Genomic DNA, 20,203 nt, shown 5'->3' on the forward strand with positions numbered 1-20,203 from the left:
AGTATTTATATAAGATACCCGATTTTGAAGTGGCACTGGTTCAACTTTTAGATGGAAATTTTTAATACTAACTTGCAGTGCACATGAAACAGGTGGAAAAGTCCATGTGGTTTTTACATTTCATACACATTTGAATTTTCAAACAATACGAAAAGAGGCATTGTGATGAGCATTTTTGCCTAAACTGTTCTTTTTTCTTTAAAGAACCATCAGCAGAATCCCCTGATTTTAACAAAGATGTGATACAGTAACAGGATGGTAATAGATTATATTATTGTGTACTTTAGATGGAAATAAAGTGCATATTGTATACTCGACCTGATTTAAAAATGGGCACGCATAGCTGAGATAATCTTGTATTTTAAAATGGAATTGTATGAGCAATCAAAAAAGACAGTTTTTGCCACATTTGACTTTTTTGCTATTTTTAACAAGTGGTATCTTCCAACCACTAATTATCAGAAAAAGTACAGAGACAGAAGAAAGACCCAACAGAAGTAACAAAGACAAAAAATGCACTTTGTGAAATACTACTACAAATTCTGCAAATATGTAAAGATGAAATCTTGTCATAAGATTAGCTTAAAAACTTTAAATTACAGTCTGCTTTTAGGATCTTAGGCTTTCTTCCTTTTTAAGCCAGTTAAACCAGGGATATACTGTGTGTTATTTTCCTCAAACTGTATTACAATGGTGAGAGAGAATTTTATTTCATAGGAAGAATAAGAGATCAGGTCAATTTCTCATTGTAAATATTTTACAATGTATTCTAGTCCTCATGTCCTTTTCTGCAAAATCAGCAATTAAACCACTTAGAACAGAAAAAAAATTACCCATAAAGAGAGTACATATAGATCAAGTCATTTTATGTGAGTTAAGTACATCGAAAGATTATAAAGAAGCAACAGTGTCATGGTTAATTTCAGAAATGTTTTGAAGTTGCTCATTGTCCCTTGGATGACAGAAAACAGGGATCCCCATTTTAGGAAAGGGGCATGGCCCCAAATTTTTTCTTGCCTTAGGTCAAGTGATTTGGCCCTCCCATATTGATCCATCTATTTATCTATGCCTGAAATGGCTTTTCTGAAGGCAGTTCTTGTCTGCATGACTGACTGGCAGAACTGTTTCTAGTGGGATACATTCCCTTTGTCCCTGTGTCTTCTGTTTAAAGATCACTCCGGGAAGGAGAGAGGAAGACACTGCATAACATGCATATGAAATGCAGACTGCCTCCCCATTGACAGGCCTTCCTAAATATGTACTTTCATATAGTGCCTTTTGTTGGGCTTTCTATGTGTATTTGTAAGCTTCTCCTAGAATGGAGCATAAGAAACTTGGATGGTGCAATAAAGTTATATGCTAAGTATTTAGCCAGATGAAAGGCAAGGAGGTAAAGACACCTTCAGTAAGAACATGATGAATGAAGAAGGGCAGAGGAAAAATGGGACCGGATGACTTGTTATTTCCAAGTTGAAAGTGGATGGTTTGGAGAGCAAAGAGGAAATTCTTAATTTAACAGATCACTGGGGATGTTGTTGTTCTGCTTTTCCATCTAGTTGATCTCCATTGAAAGGAAAAAAAAAGATCATTCCTATGTAATGCATAGAAATAGAATAAAAAATAAAACCAACCACTACTATAGAAAACTGTATTTTCAATGTAGTTATGGTGACTTTTAAACCCAGAATTAAACATGGACTAAACATTTGCAAGAATTAACTAAATTCTGAAGTTCAAGTAGCTTTCCTTAGTTTGAAACCTGATGGTTGCTGGGTGATAAGCTGAGAAATACCAAGTACAACTACTTATAAAATGTATCACAATGTTCTCATCTAACACCTCCCTCTTTTTTCATCTTATACCAGATGTATATCTTTTTCTGCAGTCACTTCCTCTCCGTTTTTAATTCAAGGTGAGAGTATATAGGTGTTCTGCATGACAGTAAGTTGTAAAGAGACTGCAATGTGTTTCACACCTTCACAGGAAGTGACTTTAGTGCAAATACACGAGTACATACCACAGACTAGCCAAGGGCATGCTTTGCTCTGTATTTCAATGTATGCATTTCAAATAACCTTAGTATAAAAATGTTGAAAATCTGATTAATTTTAAAAAATAAGTTAAAACAAACTTTCTTTTGCATCTACAGTATAAGCAGATACAACGAAGCATCACAAAAATAATTAGGTTTGCTAAAGGGAAGTAAGGCAGAGCAATTCTTAAAAAAAAGAACAAAATAATGTGTACTCCATTGTACAAGTTGGCAACCATACACAATACTGAATGAAAATAAGGGAAAGCTTGTATAAGGCCAAAGGTGCAAAGACTTGCAGTTTTGAAAGCAAATGCCATAAAGGCCACTCAAATTAGACTCACTGTACTTTCTCCTCAAGTGTGGAGAATCAAGCATGCAGTTCTGAGATCAGGACTGGAGATAATTTCCTTGCAAATTATTTCTAACAACAGAAAACACTTATGGAACTTCTTTGGCAAATGTCTTTAGGTTAGTTTGACACAAACATCTATGAACATCTTGACTCAAAATCTTTTTAAAGAAGGTGAATTAACACCATTAAGATACTGTTATTTTCAGCACTTGTTGAAATCAAAGGCTTATTATCAACTGTATTTAAATATATTAACACTTAAAAACCTTCACAGATGCTAATTGATCTGTCACTGTAAAGTATGTTTAGCACTCTGACCACTGCCTTCTGAGTATATGACCAGTATTGATTCAACTTCATTGTAAAATAAGCAAGCTGGCAAGATACAAGGTAAATTCCAATCTGTTTACAAAGGCTAAGCAAATACCTGTTAAAAAATTTAGAGATGGTGTGTTACAGTATAGTTGCACAGTGCTTATGTCTACTGAATACACAAATCCAAACTTTATGGAACAGGACCATCATAGATCTTTCAATCTCTGATAACTGAGCCATGGTCGTAGCTCCCAGCAAAGATCTAGCAGTCTGTCTCACAAAAATAACCACTAGAGCCTGAATCTTGAGCTGTGTTCCTTCACCATTCCTCAGGCCTCTGCTTCGTGGTATCGTAAGCTCTTATGACTTCAGACTGGGAAACGATTCCATTTTCATCTTGAGAGAAGGCATAGCCATCTGCAGAGATAAAGCAAAATAGAAACTAATCATGTTTTTTAAAAACTTTAACAAAAACAATTTAACAAAGGTCAACGGAGGGGAATAAATCACTTTTCAGCAATTAGTAAAAAACCATGCCATTTCTTACATAATTTTGCAATTATAAAACAGCAGAAAGTGCTCTGTGCAGTATCTCAGGAATGAAGAGAAACCTAACAGGCAAAAAAACATGCTCTAATAGGTTAAGGGTACAGCAGCTTTACTATAAATGTAGTGAAAAGTAGAATTTTACTTCTGTGTTATTAATGGATGTTAATTTTTGTCAGTGAACACTTACGAAGCAAGTTTTGCTGCAAAGAGTCAGAGCGGTACAGGTTCACATGGTTCTTCTTAAAAACATTCTTCAGTAGTTGGGCTCTTTCAGTTAAGCTGGAAAGAAGGTAGACACGTGAAAAATATTGACTTACTAATTGTACTATCCCTTTATCTTTGAGTCTGTTCAGTGGGAATTAATTATTCAATGAAAAGTGTCCGCTCTCCTTTTTAAATTGTGCCTGATGAATTATTAAAAAGATGATTAAAAGTGTGTGTAAGGAAAGAGTATTATGTCCAGATCCCTAGTAATGATTGTACTTCTCACAGTACAGGCAAAATGTCTGTTTGAAGCACTGCTGTGCACTGACAACACAAATAAATAGATAATATTGCAAAGCTGTAAACATAACTCCTTGAGAAACACACAATGTAAAGGGAAGGCACTGGTTTCCTTGACGTAGCATGGCTTGATTACTGCCAGGCTGAATTACTCTTAGTCTTTCTTTTTCTTACATGGAAAGTGCTCCTAGGCCCTCCTGACACAGTATGTCAAGGGATGGGAAATGGAGATGGAGGGAATGTCACATCCATAGTCATCAGCTGTGTGTACAGAAACATATCACTTCCACGAAAAGCCTTCTAGCAAGGCCTGTTCCCAGGGAAACTCTAGAAGGTGTTTTTGTGGAAATCATACCCAAATAACAGACTACTCTCAGTGCTAGAAGTTGGCCACTTCAGCCCATCTCCTTCCTTCCCAGCACTACCAAGTTTGCTGTGTTACATGTTTGTTGTGCTTCGGTGTGACTCAAGTGACCCTCCATTTCAGCCCAACTGCCCTTCTAGCAAGGCCTGTTCCCAGGGAAACTCTAGAAGGTGTTTTTGTGGAAATCATACCCAAATAACAGACTACTCTCAGTGCTAGAAGTTGGCCACTTCAGCCCATCTCCTTCCTTCCCAGCACTACCAAGTTTGCTGTGTTACATGTTTGTTGTGCTTCGGTGTGACTCAAGTGACCCTCCATTTCAGCCCAACTGCAAAGCAAAAGTGGTGTGACCCTAGTGACCCTCCATTTCAGCCCAACTGCAAAACAGGAGGAGTATAAATGTCTCTGACATTTCAAGTCTCTGATTTCAAGTGGGATACAAAGATAATTATAAAACCAGTGGTGAAAACATCGAGTTCGTTTCACCTATATAAGAAAGGATTTGGGGAAATGCTGTAGGATGAAGGAAAAGCATACTGCCTACACAACTGAAGTTAAAGTAGCTGAATTTGGGAATACAAGAGAAGTCTAGGGAATGCAAATATGGAATACTAAACAGGTATGTTACCTTACTTTCTTCTGCATCCACAAGATGTTCCCCTTTTAGCACCATCTGGTACTAATGCCTGCAATCCATTTTACAAGTTTTGTTCTTTGCAAAAGAGCACACAGCATACATTACTTCTGGCTCAAAGCTCAGCACATTGGTATATGAGTTGGTTAATCTGGAGGAAGATCTTGCCCTGAATCTGTCTGAATGAGAGTTGCCACTGGAGAAAAGGATCCATAGCAATCAATTTACATCACCTTTAAAAGGTAGGAGAACTTACACTTGCAAACCCTAGTTGGGCCTTGCAGTGATGAAGGAAAAGTAGGCTTGATGCAGGAGTTGCTATCACCTAGGGGAGTTTGCAGTACTTCCAGGCTGAAGCTGCTGCTACAGAGACAGCATAGAGAGCCTGACAGGAGACCATATACAGGTATAGCCTCCTATGTAGCCCAGAACACTAGACCAGGTGTTCCAGGGGGGGTGGGATAAGCTTCAGGCATCACAGGATCTCCTCTGGGACCCACTAGAGACAGAACATTCTTGTGAAAATAATTTCAAGGAAAGGAAAAGTAGAGGCAAGCACTCACACAAGCTTGATATTCCACCCACTAGAAAGGGTTGTCACATTGGTATCTGATGTAATTTGGTCTCAACCTGCTAAATCCTACTAAGATGTATTCCCACTGACTGGAGAAGGAGAAAGGGAACTTAAGTATCTTAGGAATAAAAAGTACTTTTTGAAAATTGAACCTACGATAAAAGAAATGGCTGTTTGTGTTTTTCTGGTCTCTTTCTGTGCAAAGCTTGGTAGGAAAGAAAAAGCCTTCTTGGCTAAGCCCTTTGCCATGAAGATATGAAAAGAACAGCAGTCCAAAGGAAAGAAAGAACAGGAAAATCAAGTATCAGCAGTTTTGGCTTTTTTTAGTCTTCACAAAACTCATGAAAATGAAGACAAGGAAAGAAAGCTCTAGTTCAGCCAAATGGCACTAATGAATTGGAATGGAGAGAGAGAGAGAGATTTTGTCATCTCATACTCCCATTCAGCAAGTGCTTGCTATGAGTTCACTTAGGGTTAAAAAGTCGGAAGTGTTTTAGTCAGTGCACACCTTTATGCTGAGTTTACACACAGAAAATGTCCAATTGTTCAGTTTTACATTCTCCCCTTTCAAATTACCAGTTTGGCCCGTGAAGGAGGATGTAACAAGGGAACTCTTGTGGAGTCTTCACTTATAAATTTTTCCTACTGCATATAGGTTAGTCAAAGTGGTTTGCTCTGGAGTGGCATCAGATACAAAGCCAGCTTGTTATATTCAATTTCAGAAAATCCTAGACAAGATTTTGCTTTTTGTCCTAAGCAGGTTTAAAAATAAATTACTTCTTTTTGTGCTTAGGCCCACCAATTTATAACAAACTCGTTTTGTATTTAATGTTAACACAGTTATAAGTGACAGAATTGAAACTGTACCTCAAGTTTGTTCTATATGTACTAACTAGAAACCAGTCAGCTACGAAGAAACATATCAGTTAGAGCTTTTGGTAAAAAGCTGCATCTAAGTATATGAAAAAACATTTGGGATCAGTAGACCCGAAACCACTTTACAGATGCCTTTTGTTTGTACAGATTTGGTCTTTGATACATGTACAAGGCTTAAAATATTTAGCTTTTTATTTTTAAGACAATGTTTTACAGATTTTTACAGTACCTCTTGCCATGCACAAGTGCCCCGGGATCCTCAGACTTTGCTTCCAACTCCTGAACTTCATCTACCAGTGTCTTATAAGTAGCTCTCTTTACTCTGTAAGTGATAAAAAATACTGCCATGTTTCCTATTCTTCAAAGTAGAACAGATAGTTTTAACACTTATATAAATATTCAGTTTATAAATCCATTTTCCCATACTTAAAATTAACCTTTACAAGAAGAAACATAATAAATCTAAAGAATGTATTTTTTCAGCTGTTCTTACAAATTCAAAACAAAAAATATTTATTACTAAGACATTACAATTATTGAAACATTTCAAATACTAAGAACAATTGTAATACTTCAACAAAATCCAACAAGGTAGAAATAACTTTATATAAGCACCAGAACGGATCTTAATTTGCTTTCCTTATATTAGCAATTAATTAGCACACATTTAAAAGTCACTACTCTTCCATAAACCTTGGCATTTCTGTACTCACACTTTGTATACTATATCAAGAAGTAAAGCTGTCATAGGAATACACAGAAGTCCCATCCAAAATACTCCAGAGCTGAACATCATAGCTGCCTGGAAGGAAAATGCACAAAATATGATGATGTCATGGCAAGAATTAGAAAAAAATAATCTTAGAAATATCAACATATAATTATGTCATGGTCAGAACTAGAAAAAAATAATCTTAGAAATATCAATTACTTAGTTGAGGCTATCAAAGACACATTGAAATGAGCCATTCTACTCTGTCTGCTGTGAAATCAAACTTGAACTCCTTTCTAAAATCCCCTGAGTGGCAATAGAAATCCAGCAAAGCATTAATTTGTGTTAAGAAGGTGGTAGGAAGATCACACTGCTTAGCCCTTTGAGAGGGGATCGACCCCTCCACAACCCTCTCTGCATCACTGTGCTGATTGTAGGTATTTCTATTAAAATCAGCTTTATCAAAAACTCACTCTAATCTTCGTTAATACACTATGAACACAATTTCCTATTTGCAGTCGACCCCCACAGGATACAGCAGTTCATGATGCTTCATATGGACACTGTTACAATAATTCTGCAACATAACTTAGATCAAAGTTATCTTCAGGAGAACTTGCTATACCACAGTTCTCACACTGCCACAGACTCCTGTTAAACAGATTGCTTAAAAATGAGAACTAAGAAAACAATTCTTTACGTAAACTATGCAACAGATTGTTAAATGAAGATGGAACACATTAATGCATGGTGAAATAGATGAAAACCTTATAATGGCTTTTAGCTGTGTATTTGGTTTTTTATATGCCACTTTCTAAAATGCACAGGAATTTCTTCTGTTCATAACTTGGTCTGTAGACACCCTAAAAACTAAAACACGTTAAAAAGCCAAACCAAATATCATAATGTATGGACGACACAGGAAAAAAAAGTCTTTAACCTTGCAATCCATACCCAAGTGTTACTTCAATAATATTAGGGATGCAAGAAGTATGATAAATACTTCACCAAGCATATTATTGCAAGTTTGTTTTGCAGTCCATATTAAAAATACCTTTATAATGCAATTAGATTGCACACAGGTTGAAAGTAACATTGCTACATGACTATACCCTTTCAAATCCTGTGTTTTATTACTTGGAGACTTCTTTCAAAGATTAAACCCCAGCATGTAAGTAAAATAATTAAGCCAAAATTTTACTAGCATTAATCAGCAGATGAATGCAGGTAGCTTGCAGTAGCTAAAATCTAATTTCTCAACACACATACATAAACATTTTAGAATTATACTCAATATATTGATATGTAAAAACATAAGTGAAGCATTTTCAGAAAAAAACCCCTAATTATCATGTAAGTAAAAAGTTATTTACCTTGGTTTTGTATCCAAATTCCTACTGGCACTGAATTCTTTGGAAAGCATTTGAATGTATTTTAACAAAAAATTCAGTGAACTCTCCATAGCTACATGAAGAGGACATAGATATTGCCCTGAGATTCTAGTAATTATTTCTGCCAACAGCTATTAGCAAAGGTATAAAAACTGAGGAGTGGCAATTCACAAATAAAACAACTCACATTTTGAATGAAGGAAAAAACAGAAAATTGTGTTTCAGGAACTGGAGAAAATGTATTAGCACAGTCACTTTCTAAGCAACTTGACGAAATTTTCTAAAAGAGCAGCTGATAGGAAATGTCTATCACAAATACATTTTGCAAGACATTTTATAATTATGTCGCAATTAGAGATACAGCTTCCTAAAAAAAAAATATGAAGAAAAGCATAAAAATACAACTCGAAATAACGACGACTCTTCCTTCCTATTATGAACAACATTTTTTGATTTCTAAGAGCATAGCAAAGAGCTGTCCTTGCGTTAGCCACCCGGTACTAAATGTTTGCTGGTGAAACAGCAAAAGTGATAATGTAGGTCTTAGGATGTTAATTCTGACCATTGTAATGCTAACTATGAATGAAGGAACAACTGGCGCCTACTATTCAGTCCATCCAGCCTTTGGCTTTACAAATGAACAACATGAATTGAGGTAAAAAAAAAAAAGTTTTTCTGCGTCATATTTGAAAGCCTGTCAGATTTTTTTCCTTTTACAGAGTTAATCCAAACCTAAAAGATTTAAAGCCGACATTCGCATTAAAGACAGAGGGCCTCTTTGTATTTTTTGGACGAAGAGGGGAAAAAATAAAATCCCACAGAGGTATTTCCTTCCTTTCTGTACAAGAAAGCTCTCCCCTCACTCTGTAGAAACCATTTTTGTCTCTAACTTTTCACATCTCTCTACACATAGGCAGGTCATCTGGGAAATGGCAAACCAATCCTTTTCAGACAATGGCACTAACAGGAGCAGCCTGTTCTGGGGACGGACTCTGGCTGCCTCTGTTTGTGGTTTACAAATTGTTCCTAATGTGAGAGATTTGTGCTCTATGCCAAGTTTTCCCCCCTCTAGGCCTTGTGAAACCAAATGGAATCTGCCACAAAAGTGGCTCCCAGGGGAATTCAGAAGTAATCCAAAATGAGAGCTGGGAAGCCCAGTTTATTGTAGGAGTTGCAAATCCTGCAGGGAGGATAAATAATTTGTTCTATGTGGAGCTCTTGCTCAGTATTAGGACTTTCGAAAATAAATTAGCATTGCTTATTAAATGCGATGCGCAGACTTTTATATAAATTCTTACTTTTTAAGAAAGAAAAAGGTGCTGAGAAATACTCCTTTTCATGGCTTAGAGGCAGGTTAGAAATCCTGGCTGTGAAACATTTTTAATGCACTGATGAAGACATACTGTTAGGAAATTACATGTCAGAATAAACAGAGAATATTCCCTTTTTCTCCATTACAAAATGATCTGCCCAAACAGCTAGCTCTGATTTTAAGAAGCCTTCTTAAAATAAGGAAAGATGAAAATAATGGTCAAATTCTCGCTGTAGAAAAGGTTAGGAAAGCCCTTTTTCAATTCATCTATTTCAGGTATCACCTAGGTACACACTCTCTTCCTACAAACTACAGAGCTATTAAAATAATACCTCAACACCCCCAAACCAGCCAAAGTTTCACTTCTCAACCTAGAGTTGAGATAACCTAGAGTTACCTGCATGTGTTTGCCTTCATACATGCCCAAGTGCTTTACTGTTGTAATATTAAACCAGACCTGCTTTTTATCTTTGAAAGCACTTCCCTCCCAGCTCAGCTCCATTTTCACAAGAGTAAAAATTCATTGTCTTTTCATACAACGTGGCTACCATACTGAAGGTATAAAAGATGGAACGACATGTGCATCTCTAGTTAGCAAAATGATCCAATAAAGATTAGGCCTGTATTAAAGACTGAAATAAATTTTTTTCACACATTCAGATATTAGTTAACATATACTTTTACCTCTCCTGACATATCAGGTGCCATAGGAATGACTGGCCACAAAGAAGAGTAGATTCCAAAAAACACTATCCAAAGTGCTATGCTGCCCCAGATAGCTATATGGCTGAACTGTTAAACAGAAAAAGAGAACAGATGCATTGTAACATAAAATAACATCTTTGTTACTCAGTATTTACAATGGCATTTTGATGTATTGGATGAAATTTCTGTTTCTTGTATGAATTTAAGTCTGCTACTTCAATTAGCTATTTCTTAAAGGGAAATGATACTATCAGCAGCAATATTACTGCATTTTAAGCCAATTTAAATTCAGTTACAATCAGTTCAGAGTAATTTGATTTTTCTAGTTTAAGGATTACTTTAAGCCTCATCCCAATGTCCTAGTTTTCAATATGAAGCATTACTTTTTTTATGTGGACATTCTGTCCTTCCCTGCAGTAACCACAGTTTAGTTTGATACTGTGTGGACTGCTGACAAACTGTAAGGGCCTAATATATTAAAGAAAAAAACAACAAAATTATTAACCCATCGTATTTTATGGAACATTTGAGAATATGGTAAAGACATTTGCTTACCAAAGTCCAATATGAGGTCTCTAATCCAGCCTTCAAACATACAGTCAGAACCACAAACTTAAAGAGAGAAAGACAGAGGATTCTTATTTAATATAGGAATCTTAACATACAGAATTTATTAGTTTGCTTAAACTTCCAGGAAAACAGAACAAAAAGAACCAAGAAATCAAACTGATATTCTGTACAAAGCACTCAGCTTTTGAAAAAAGGTCCCCTCAAAAATGGTTGTACAAATACTTTCACAGCACTTCTATTGGAAATTTCTGTTTGAAGAAATAAGGTCCCTCAAAAATGGTTGTACCAATACTTTCACAGCATTCCTATTGGAAATTTCTGTTTGAAGAAATAATTCCAGGATGTGATATAAATCAAATTTTTTGGGGGATCCAAAGGAACTAAACTATATTCATTTCTGAATCGCTTTCCTACTGATTTTCAATTTTTTCGGGGATCCAAAGGAACTAAACTATATATTAATTTCTGAATCGCTTTCCTACTGATTTTGCACAGCTGATCAATGTAGACTTCGTAAGACTACATTAAAAGCAGCACGAAGAATGAGAAGTACCTTAGCCTCATTATTTTTGATCAACGTAGACTTCGTAAGACCACATTAAAAGCAGCACGAAAAATGAGAAGTACCTTAGCCTCATTATTTTGGTATTTCAAGACAATGACTGAGAACTGTCAGTGCACATGCACAGATTAAAAAGAAAAAAAAAGCCTCCATCCCTGTTTTGAAAGCCTCTCAAATCTTCATGTGTGCTCCAGACCTCCTTGAATTCCTGTGCAAGAGCAGGAATACATCGACTGCATCCCTGTCTACCCCAAGACTTCTAATGTGAAGTGAAGGAAAGGAGAGTTTTCTTGTGAAATTGTTGGCCACTCTGCAGGTTAGTGGCAAGCAATTAACCTCTCAAGATGCTGGAGCTTCAATTCTCCTAGTTGAAAACCAGTTGAAGAAAGTGACAGATCAACTGCACTGTGACCTCTCTTAGCATTTATCGATACACCTTGGCAAACAATAATGAACAGCTCCAGGTTACTAGATTGAAAATATAATAACTCATTTCTGAAGGCATTGGAAAATGTTGCTACAGATTTCAAAAACTGTAGGCTCTGATGTCTGTGACTCAGCTGATGTCACAGATGATACCCACACATTCTGCAGTACTATTATATTTCAAGACTTATCAATTAACTGATGGGTGACAACCTGAACAACAGGTTCTGCAGTACTATAATATTTCAAGACTTATCAATCAACTGATGGGTGACAACCTGAACAACAGCACATTTTGAACACTCAGTTTCACAGGACTTAATGTAATCCAGTAAACTCTTAGTACAGACCATGTAACTTGTTTTCTCCTAGTGCCAAGCTTAGCTTTTAGAAAGAAGCCCAAAGCAGAGTGACTGGGTAGGATGTAGTTCTGAGATTGCTTCAGGAAAAAGCTTCAGCTATGACTGCAGCAGTTATGTTGACTAATTAGGTTCAACAAGTGTACACAGCTAACTCCACAAAATGATGGCTAATACAATGGATACAATAAGTGTACACAGCTAACTCTACAAAATGATGGCTAATACAATGGATACTTGTAAAGCAATCAAAGAAAAGGAGATGCTACCAGAAAACTTGGGTTTCTGTGCTAGGACAGGTGAAGTTATCTAAGTAATGTATACATACATACAAGTCATAAACTTCTGCTGAACTGAGCAAGGCTGCAACTTCTAACAACAGTAAACAATGCAACATTTGCAGATAGGGTGAAAACCTGGAGCAGAGAACTACTCCCCAGGCAGAACCTGTTTCACTTAAAACAACAGGTGGTTCTGGTAGATACTTTTATGAAGTATTTACCAATGTTGGGGAAAGAAGTGACATTCATATAAACGACTGATTCCTAAACAGTGTCTGGTGTTATGAGAACATAATACAAATAGACCTGTGCCAGCTGAACTGCTTCTGTCAGGACTCAGCTATGACAGTGACTGTGACCTTACATCTTAATTTTATTAAGACTTGCACAGACAACACTCACCCAGGATATTCCATCTGTCCCTAATGGAGACCAGTTCATCACATGATAGATTGCACGATCATATGCAAGGACTGGCAAAACATGCTGTGCTTGCCTTTTGGACCAGGGAAATGGAATTGGTAGATCAAATAAGCTTTTAAGAGAATGTGTGAACAGTTTTCCTATGTGCCTGAAAGAACCAGTTTAAAGGCCATGTACTGACTGGCAGTGAACAGCAGCTGAGACCTCCAAGGACTACAGTGTATCTAGAATACTTCCTTTTATTTCTGTTATGATGTTTCCCAATTCCCTAATGAAATTGATTTTGACACCAATTTTTATTACAGCCCCCTTATTTTGAGGAAAGAATTAATTTCTTTTTGTATCTGCCAACAGCAGGAACTTGTAAAATTAACTCTTAACACTGAAGAACAGAGGACAATAAGTCTAACTTTGTTTCTAAGAGAGATCTTGGAAAACCCTCTTGTATTGGGTTAAATTCTTATCTAGCAAGTGAAAAACAGATATTTAGCTTCATTCATTTATTCTAGCAGATAGAAGATGAAAAGAAAAACACCACCAGTAATGCCTAATATCTATGAGAGTAACAGAAGATTACTGTTAGGTGTGGGTCAGGTATAATTCTGGCAGCTTGATTGCCTCTGAAAGGACATCAGATGAACATTTGTTCCATCTGGTCTACCCCTCTTTCAGGGCCTCATTATAAATTAAGAGAGAACACAACTGAATCTTCACAAGTCCACAAATCAGTTCTATAACCAATAACCTATCTCCAATGCAGAAATTTACATGAATAAGCATGCTAATTAGGGAATTATAATTCCTATTATTTAAATAAATAGTTTCCAGTAAAGGACAGACATATCTTCTGCATCTTTATTAAACTGCTTTGTTTTAAAAACTGGAATTAAAATGCAAAAAGTACTTCAAAGCTTCTCACAAAGTCATTCAAGAGCCATTTCTTACTCTTAACGCATTTCACAAGGCACTGAATCAAGTCTTCTATGAAGAGAATTATAAATAATAATTAAACTACATCTCTTAAACAGTTAAAGATAGAGCCAATATATAAAGTCAGCAGATAAACCAGCAGACAGCTGAAGGAAGACTTACAGTGTATACAGTGTTCCCCAGGAACAGGTAATCTGAAGTTTTACCATTGCCAAACACAGTACCTGGAGAAGGAAACAGTGATAAAAATAAAAGCATTTAAACATCCACAATAGCACTATGTATCATCTTATTTCTTGTGCAAAAGTGATGGTGGCACTTTCTACACGGTACTAATCCATTTTTAACTGGACTGGACACTAGAGATCTTCTACTTTTATAACTTTTAGTGCTTTAAAACTTTCAGTGATTTCAGGGATTATGCTAGAAACAGGAACTTTTTGTAACAGTATATACCATTATGGCTAATATTGTAGCCAGTGATAATTCAATTAGAGTTACTTTTAATGTCAGAGATACAGTATCTTACCTTAGAAAAACAGGAAATGTAATGGCTATAGCATACATTGATTTTAACATAAAAGTAAACAGAAAGCTTAGAGTCAAATTTTTACTAACTGTGGGTGTTTTTTTGCATAGAAACCTATCTTTGCTTTTATCCATATTTCTGAGGTTCAGTTTCAATAAAAATATAAAATATACTCAGTTCAAATTCTTGAGATGCTTGTTGTTCATAAAATGTTCAAACTTCTTCCAACTCAAATATGTGGATTCATACAAGTACATATTCATTTTGCACATATGGATACACACACACATTAGCTATGCAAAGAATCAGAGCTCTGAAGAGATGTGTTTGCATAAAAACACATCTAGTATGTTTCTTAAGTTCAGGAATCTGAAGCAGTGCATTTATGATTATTTATCAGAATTTATTTTATGACTATTGCTTCAGCACAAGTTTTTTTTATCCCAGTTCTGTCAAAGTTCTTGGCAGACATGAGACACAGACAACTGAACTATCTCAAGGAAATTCCTCACTCTGCATTAATAGTACTGCCAGACCCATGGCAGGTACAGATTATACAACCCCACCATGTACACAATCCTCAGGCTGCAATTCTGCTGTCTTAACTCACCTGTCCTTTCTCTAGGAATGAAAGGGAAGGCAAAAGGCAACTGGTTCAGACTTGCAGAGGTCATTCACCAGCAGGTCAGTTCTAGCCCCAGGGACTGCAGGACTTTCCTGGCCAGGGACAAGGCCTGTGCTACAGTGCTCTCACAAGTGCTCATACAAGTATCCCAACTCTATTCTGCATCACCACATATACTCAAACACTTCATCATGCCATGCAAAAACACTCATCAAACACTTCATCATGCCATGCAAAAATCTCTCACAAAGATTGGCTACAGCTTTGAAGAAGGGTTTGGTTTTGAGGTTGTGGTTTTAGTGCATTATGACAATGTGCATTGACATTTTGGGATCTCACTCATCCTGGGCTGTCTAAACCTCCCTAATGCAAACTGTGGCCACTGAGCACACATTCAGTGTGCTCTGAGTGGCTGTTCAGAGAAAACAGGCTGCTACCCACCTCTCTTTACCCATTAGAAGGCACTGAGTGTAAAATACTCTGCAATAAATTTTACCCTTAACCCTTCCAGGCACAAGCAGCTGTGACTGTCTCACTGTCTAGTCTCAACAGTTCCAAAATGCCTGTGAGAATATTTCTGTCCCCGATGCCAGGGCAGACTTCCTGGCTATATCACCAAAACCCAGCAAATTAATTTTCAGAAAAGCTGCAAGGTACACACTTGGTTTCTTCTCCACACAAAGTGGAAGCAAACCAAAACCTCAGCCCTACGAGAGCTCCCCAAGCCCCAAACATTCCCACAGACTGGAAGCAGTGCTTTCAAGCTTTCTTTAATTAACACTGCTTCTGTCCCAGCCACCACACTGCCTTCTGCAGCTCAGGTGCACTAGAAGATGGACAGGACTGAGCTGTCCAAAATGTCACTGCTGCTCTGCCACAAACCTACTCATAGAAATATAAACTAGCAGGTTAGTACATCCTTGAAGTAAGAGCAGAGAAGGTATACACAACAGCAATAAAAGTTGACAAAATGGAAAAGACAATACAAGCAACAGTAGCAACTTAGGGTCTTGTAGGCATTTACCATGGTGGTGTACTATCTAAAACTTTGCATAATCAAATAGCAATCTCTTTTTGTCTACCTTGTTTCAGTTTACATAAACCCTATTTAGATAATTAAATGTATGTATACATAATGTTACTCCTACTTTTAAACAGATTTTAAATAAACCATTTCAAATATACTGCATCTGGTCTAGTTCTAGAAATGGTATGTTGAAATTTAATCACACTAAACTGCTAGTATTTATAAAACCTCCCGTAGAAAATGGAAAAGATTTCGATATTTTGTACTTTTCAACATTAATATTTTTATTTTTCATAATACTTACCATGCTGAAGGGCTTTTAGTGGAAACCAAAACAGAATGAACGAGTGGAAGAGGCCATTTAAACAATGAACCCAGAAAACCTGAGAAAGAGAAAACAGAAAATCCATGAGAACCATTTGCAATAAACTAGCTCTGTGAACCCTGACCTTTCTTTTTATCTGTGTGTTAGATTCACAAAATGTGTTTTTGTCAGGCCACCACTGTGAAGTAATATAACTGACAGGCACTTTCTGCCTCTTAGCTCTTCATGGGTCATTTGTTTATTTTTATGCTTTGAAAAAAGTATGTTTTATCTCCTTCTTTTAATTTCAAATCAAAAGGGAAATTAAAATATAAGCATATGGGAATATCAGCAGAAAAAATAAACTAAACCAGACAACCGGAACAATTACTATATTCTAAGCAGGGAATTAAAAGGACTCTAGCTTTTATAATTTGCATTTTGTGTAAGAATAAATTTACACCGTGGAAAAATCAAAACCTGGGGTTTACATATGCCTACCTACATATTCCCCCCCCCCCAGGAATCAAAAAAGGACAAAGAAAAGTAACTTCTTTAAATTCCTCCTTACATACTCCATTCTTGAAGAGCATAGCTTGCTCACATTAAACTTCCTTTAATGTATTTTCTAAATAATTAAAGTTTCACTTTCAAACTTACTTTCATTTGTAAAAGATGCCTTCTGCAAAGCACTGTATTAAGGGCAAACAATGCTTTCCATAATATTTTGTATAATGACATAAAAAGATAATAAAAATATGTAACATTTTCTTCAGTATAGCAATCATGTTTTTGTCACAACAATTCTTTTGACTATTATGGCCTTTATTGTACCTAACTGATGTGCATTCTGAAGTATTAAGGTGTTCAAACAATTGAAATTAAGTTGCCTGTCTCACATTTTCCACAATGTCTCAAAGTCTTTTGTTTGATTATACAACTACACTAGGCTGCATGATCCAATTTACACTCCAATACTTTGCACATTTAAACTTGTGCTACTCATTAACCTTTGTCTCTCCTCCTTGCTGTGTCATTACCACAAGTTTTTATTTGACAGAAAGCACAGGTGGGTGCAAGAAAAATTAGTTCTACTTTTCCATTTTCCTGACCAATTCTTTTTGTCACATGCTAATCCTTTAACCTCCGTCATGACCTTGTAACCTTTGATCCCTTTTACCATAACAAATATCTGAATCAACATTCAAGGCAGTAATGTTTCCAAATCTTTAACACCAACTATTCAACTTATCTAGGTGGGAATTTTGTAGCTGGGAAGTTTGTAGACATTTACTCATAGCAAGTGTTGTATGAGAACAGCCACAGAATTTCCAATCAAGTCTACAATACATCTGTGCAATAATAAAATTATTAAAGGCTTATTTTAAAACAGAAAAATCCAACAGTTGCTGACCTACACTATTTATTAAAACTATCACAACAAAAAAAGTCTTGAATTTGTAAAGCATTCACAGGGATGCAAGAAACTGTGTTCCCTAGTCTTCTTACAACTCTCAGCTTTGTTTCTGTAGGGGAAGAGATGAAGTCAGGAAGCAGAAAAATCTCATCTGCTTCAGTGGAGAAAGAGTTGAGATAATTCTGTATATATTGGGGTAACTTCATCTTTACAGCAGAAGTGGCACAGATATAAGACCTAGGCATGCTGTAACAGATCATCACATGTAGGCATTGTTAATTCAATGACATTGAAAATGTCCCCAAGTTCAACATACAGTAACATTACCTGAAATGTCACAATTATATTTATGGAAAATAAAATCAGAAGGAACTCTTAACAACATCGAATAGCCATGAAATCACAGACTCGGGAACAAGTTTAATTTGGTTTTTTTAAGAGATTATGATGGACAATTCTCTAGAAATTTTGTGTATTTTATGTATTAAAGAGTCCTACATTCTTTTACTACTTCTTATACTAGTCCCTCTAAGGTAAATGTTACCATTTCCTATCAAAAGTAGCCTCAGATTCCTTTTGATCCACCCTGACACATTGTTGACTCCAAGTATTTTTTCCCAAAACTCAAAATTAAACCATAAAATCACAACTCCAAATTGACACCGAATAGTACCACGTCCCTCCCTCTACAAATCTGATGACAGTTCTTATTGTCCTCTGCAACACTTCTCCACAGGCTTCAGTAATCCATTTCCATATAACAGTACAAATACATACAGCTCAGCAACAGTGAGGTCTAATCACTTCTCCCTAAAGAAGACAGCTTTATTACCAGCAGAGAGCAAAAAAAACAAAAAAAAAAAAATCAGGGCTGAAAAAAATAAAGTGCTTGTTGCCCATTTCAGTATTTACTAAAAAGGAGTATATATGATTTGCACCATTCACAGACAAGCAGACAACTGAAAAGAGTATTAACAAAAACCCTCACCATTTTTAATTATAACCAGCATAGAGCAAACAGGATAACTATACTGAATTCCTATTAATTTCTGCTTTATTATATTTTATTTTTTAAAAAAATCAACCTTAGTATTGAAGTCCAGTGCATTTTGGGAAGTCTTGTATAACTCAGGATATTTCAGCATGTTTTCTTTTCGGCAGGATCTCTCAAATATTCCAAGAGTTAGTGGTGGCATTGCTGTAAACATCTAGTAGATTAAAAATAAAACAAACAAGGAAAACTTTAGAGGCAAGGATGGCTTAAGATTGCTTACTCAACAAAATTTCATGGTTAAAAATAACTAAAACCACACAAATCATCTTACCACATTGTAAAGACCTATACACCATCTTTCAAAAAGAATTTGTCCAGAAAAGCCATTGACGAATGCAAACCAGACCTGAAAAAGATTAGAACTGTGTATTACTCAAATGTCTTGAGAGGTAGGATATACAGAATTTTCCTCAGCTCTGCACCAAGGGTTCTCCTTAGAAAACATTTACAACACAGTTGAAAATGTTTTGGTTTAAACCCACATAGACAAAAAATTCAATAATAAAATCAACTCACAATCAAGAACAGATAATGGGCAACCTAGTCAAATATGTGACCAATTCCAAGCAAATATGAAAACATTCAAATGAGGTAACTATTTTCAGAAGAAATGTCAGGTTCTTTAAGTATTTGAGTGATTTAAGGTCACTTCATTATTAATGAAATAAATATTCTGAGAAATATGGGGTGATGGAGGTGATGTAGTGAGCTGATGTAGTACTACGTGATGTGTTTTTTTTAGATTGTAAACTTTTCTTATTTAGTATGAGCCAGTTATGCTATTAATACTTATTACTAGCTAGAAGAATGAAAAGTAGAAACAGGGAGATTTTGTCCCACTGATGTTGAAGGGTGATTTGCATAACTTCATAAAATGAGTAGTTTAACAGAAGAGTGTCTGCAGTAATGGTAATTATAAAATCAAAACCAATCCACAAAGGAGGTCTCAATCACTAGATCAATCTCAAACCCAACCATCATTCTGAGGTAATGACAGCCCCTTCAAAATGAGACTCTGCATATCCTAGGTGAGGATCTATCTGCTTATCTCAGGTGAGTGTGATGCTCTGTACAGGGTTAATAATTCACATTAGTGGGCTATTACAAATTCAGAGCTTTTGCTTGCCATTTACTTCAGAATATAAACCTCTAAAGTCACTGGGAACAGTCCCCTACAAAAGATGAGGCCCATATTTAAACAGCCATTGCACCAAGACACACAGTAGGAAAAAAATAGTTACGGGCCAGTTTTAGTTTCTTATGAATAGGAGTTTAAATGTCAGTAAACACTAAGCACTGTGCAGGAGTATTGCTATAGACCTTTACCATTTTTTAAACCAAGAAACCAATGACACTAATTCCTATCACCTCAG

General features: G+C 36.1%; 1 protein-coding gene across 1 annotated transcript in view; it reads right to left on the bottom strand.

Moving 5' to 3' along the window:
• Positions 1-2,529: 2,529 nt before the first annotated feature.
• The window catches only part of ATP8A1 (ATPase, aminophospholipid transporter (APLT), class I, type 8A, member 1), a gene marked incomplete at its 5' end in the record, with an annotated part of 42,542 nt that continues 24,868 nt past the window's right edge, over positions 2,530-20,203 (bottom strand). The window contains 10 exons of the mRNA XM_009071177.1: positions 2,530-3,119; positions 3,439-3,530; positions 6,433-6,525; positions 6,917-7,005; positions 10,303-10,410; positions 10,879-10,935; positions 14,037-14,098; positions 16,360-16,438; positions 18,862-18,984; positions 19,102-19,176. Of these exons, the coding sequence (XP_009069425.1) occupies positions 3,022-3,119; positions 3,439-3,530; positions 6,433-6,525; positions 6,917-7,005; positions 10,303-10,410; positions 10,879-10,935; positions 14,037-14,098; positions 16,360-16,438; positions 18,862-18,984; positions 19,102-19,176 (876 nt within the window). The remainder of the gene's footprint in view (positions 3,120-3,438; positions 3,531-6,432; positions 6,526-6,916; positions 7,006-10,302; positions 10,411-10,878; positions 10,936-14,036; positions 14,099-16,359; positions 16,439-18,861; positions 18,985-19,101; positions 19,177-20,203) is intronic.

Source organism: Acanthisitta chloris, unplaced genomic scaffold, assembly GCF_000695815.1.
Source record: "Acanthisitta chloris isolate BGI_N310 unplaced genomic scaffold, ASM69581v1 scaffold1433, whole genome shotgun sequence".
Classification (NCBI taxonomy): domain Eukaryota; kingdom Metazoa; phylum Chordata; class Aves; order Passeriformes; family Acanthisittidae; genus Acanthisitta; species Acanthisitta chloris.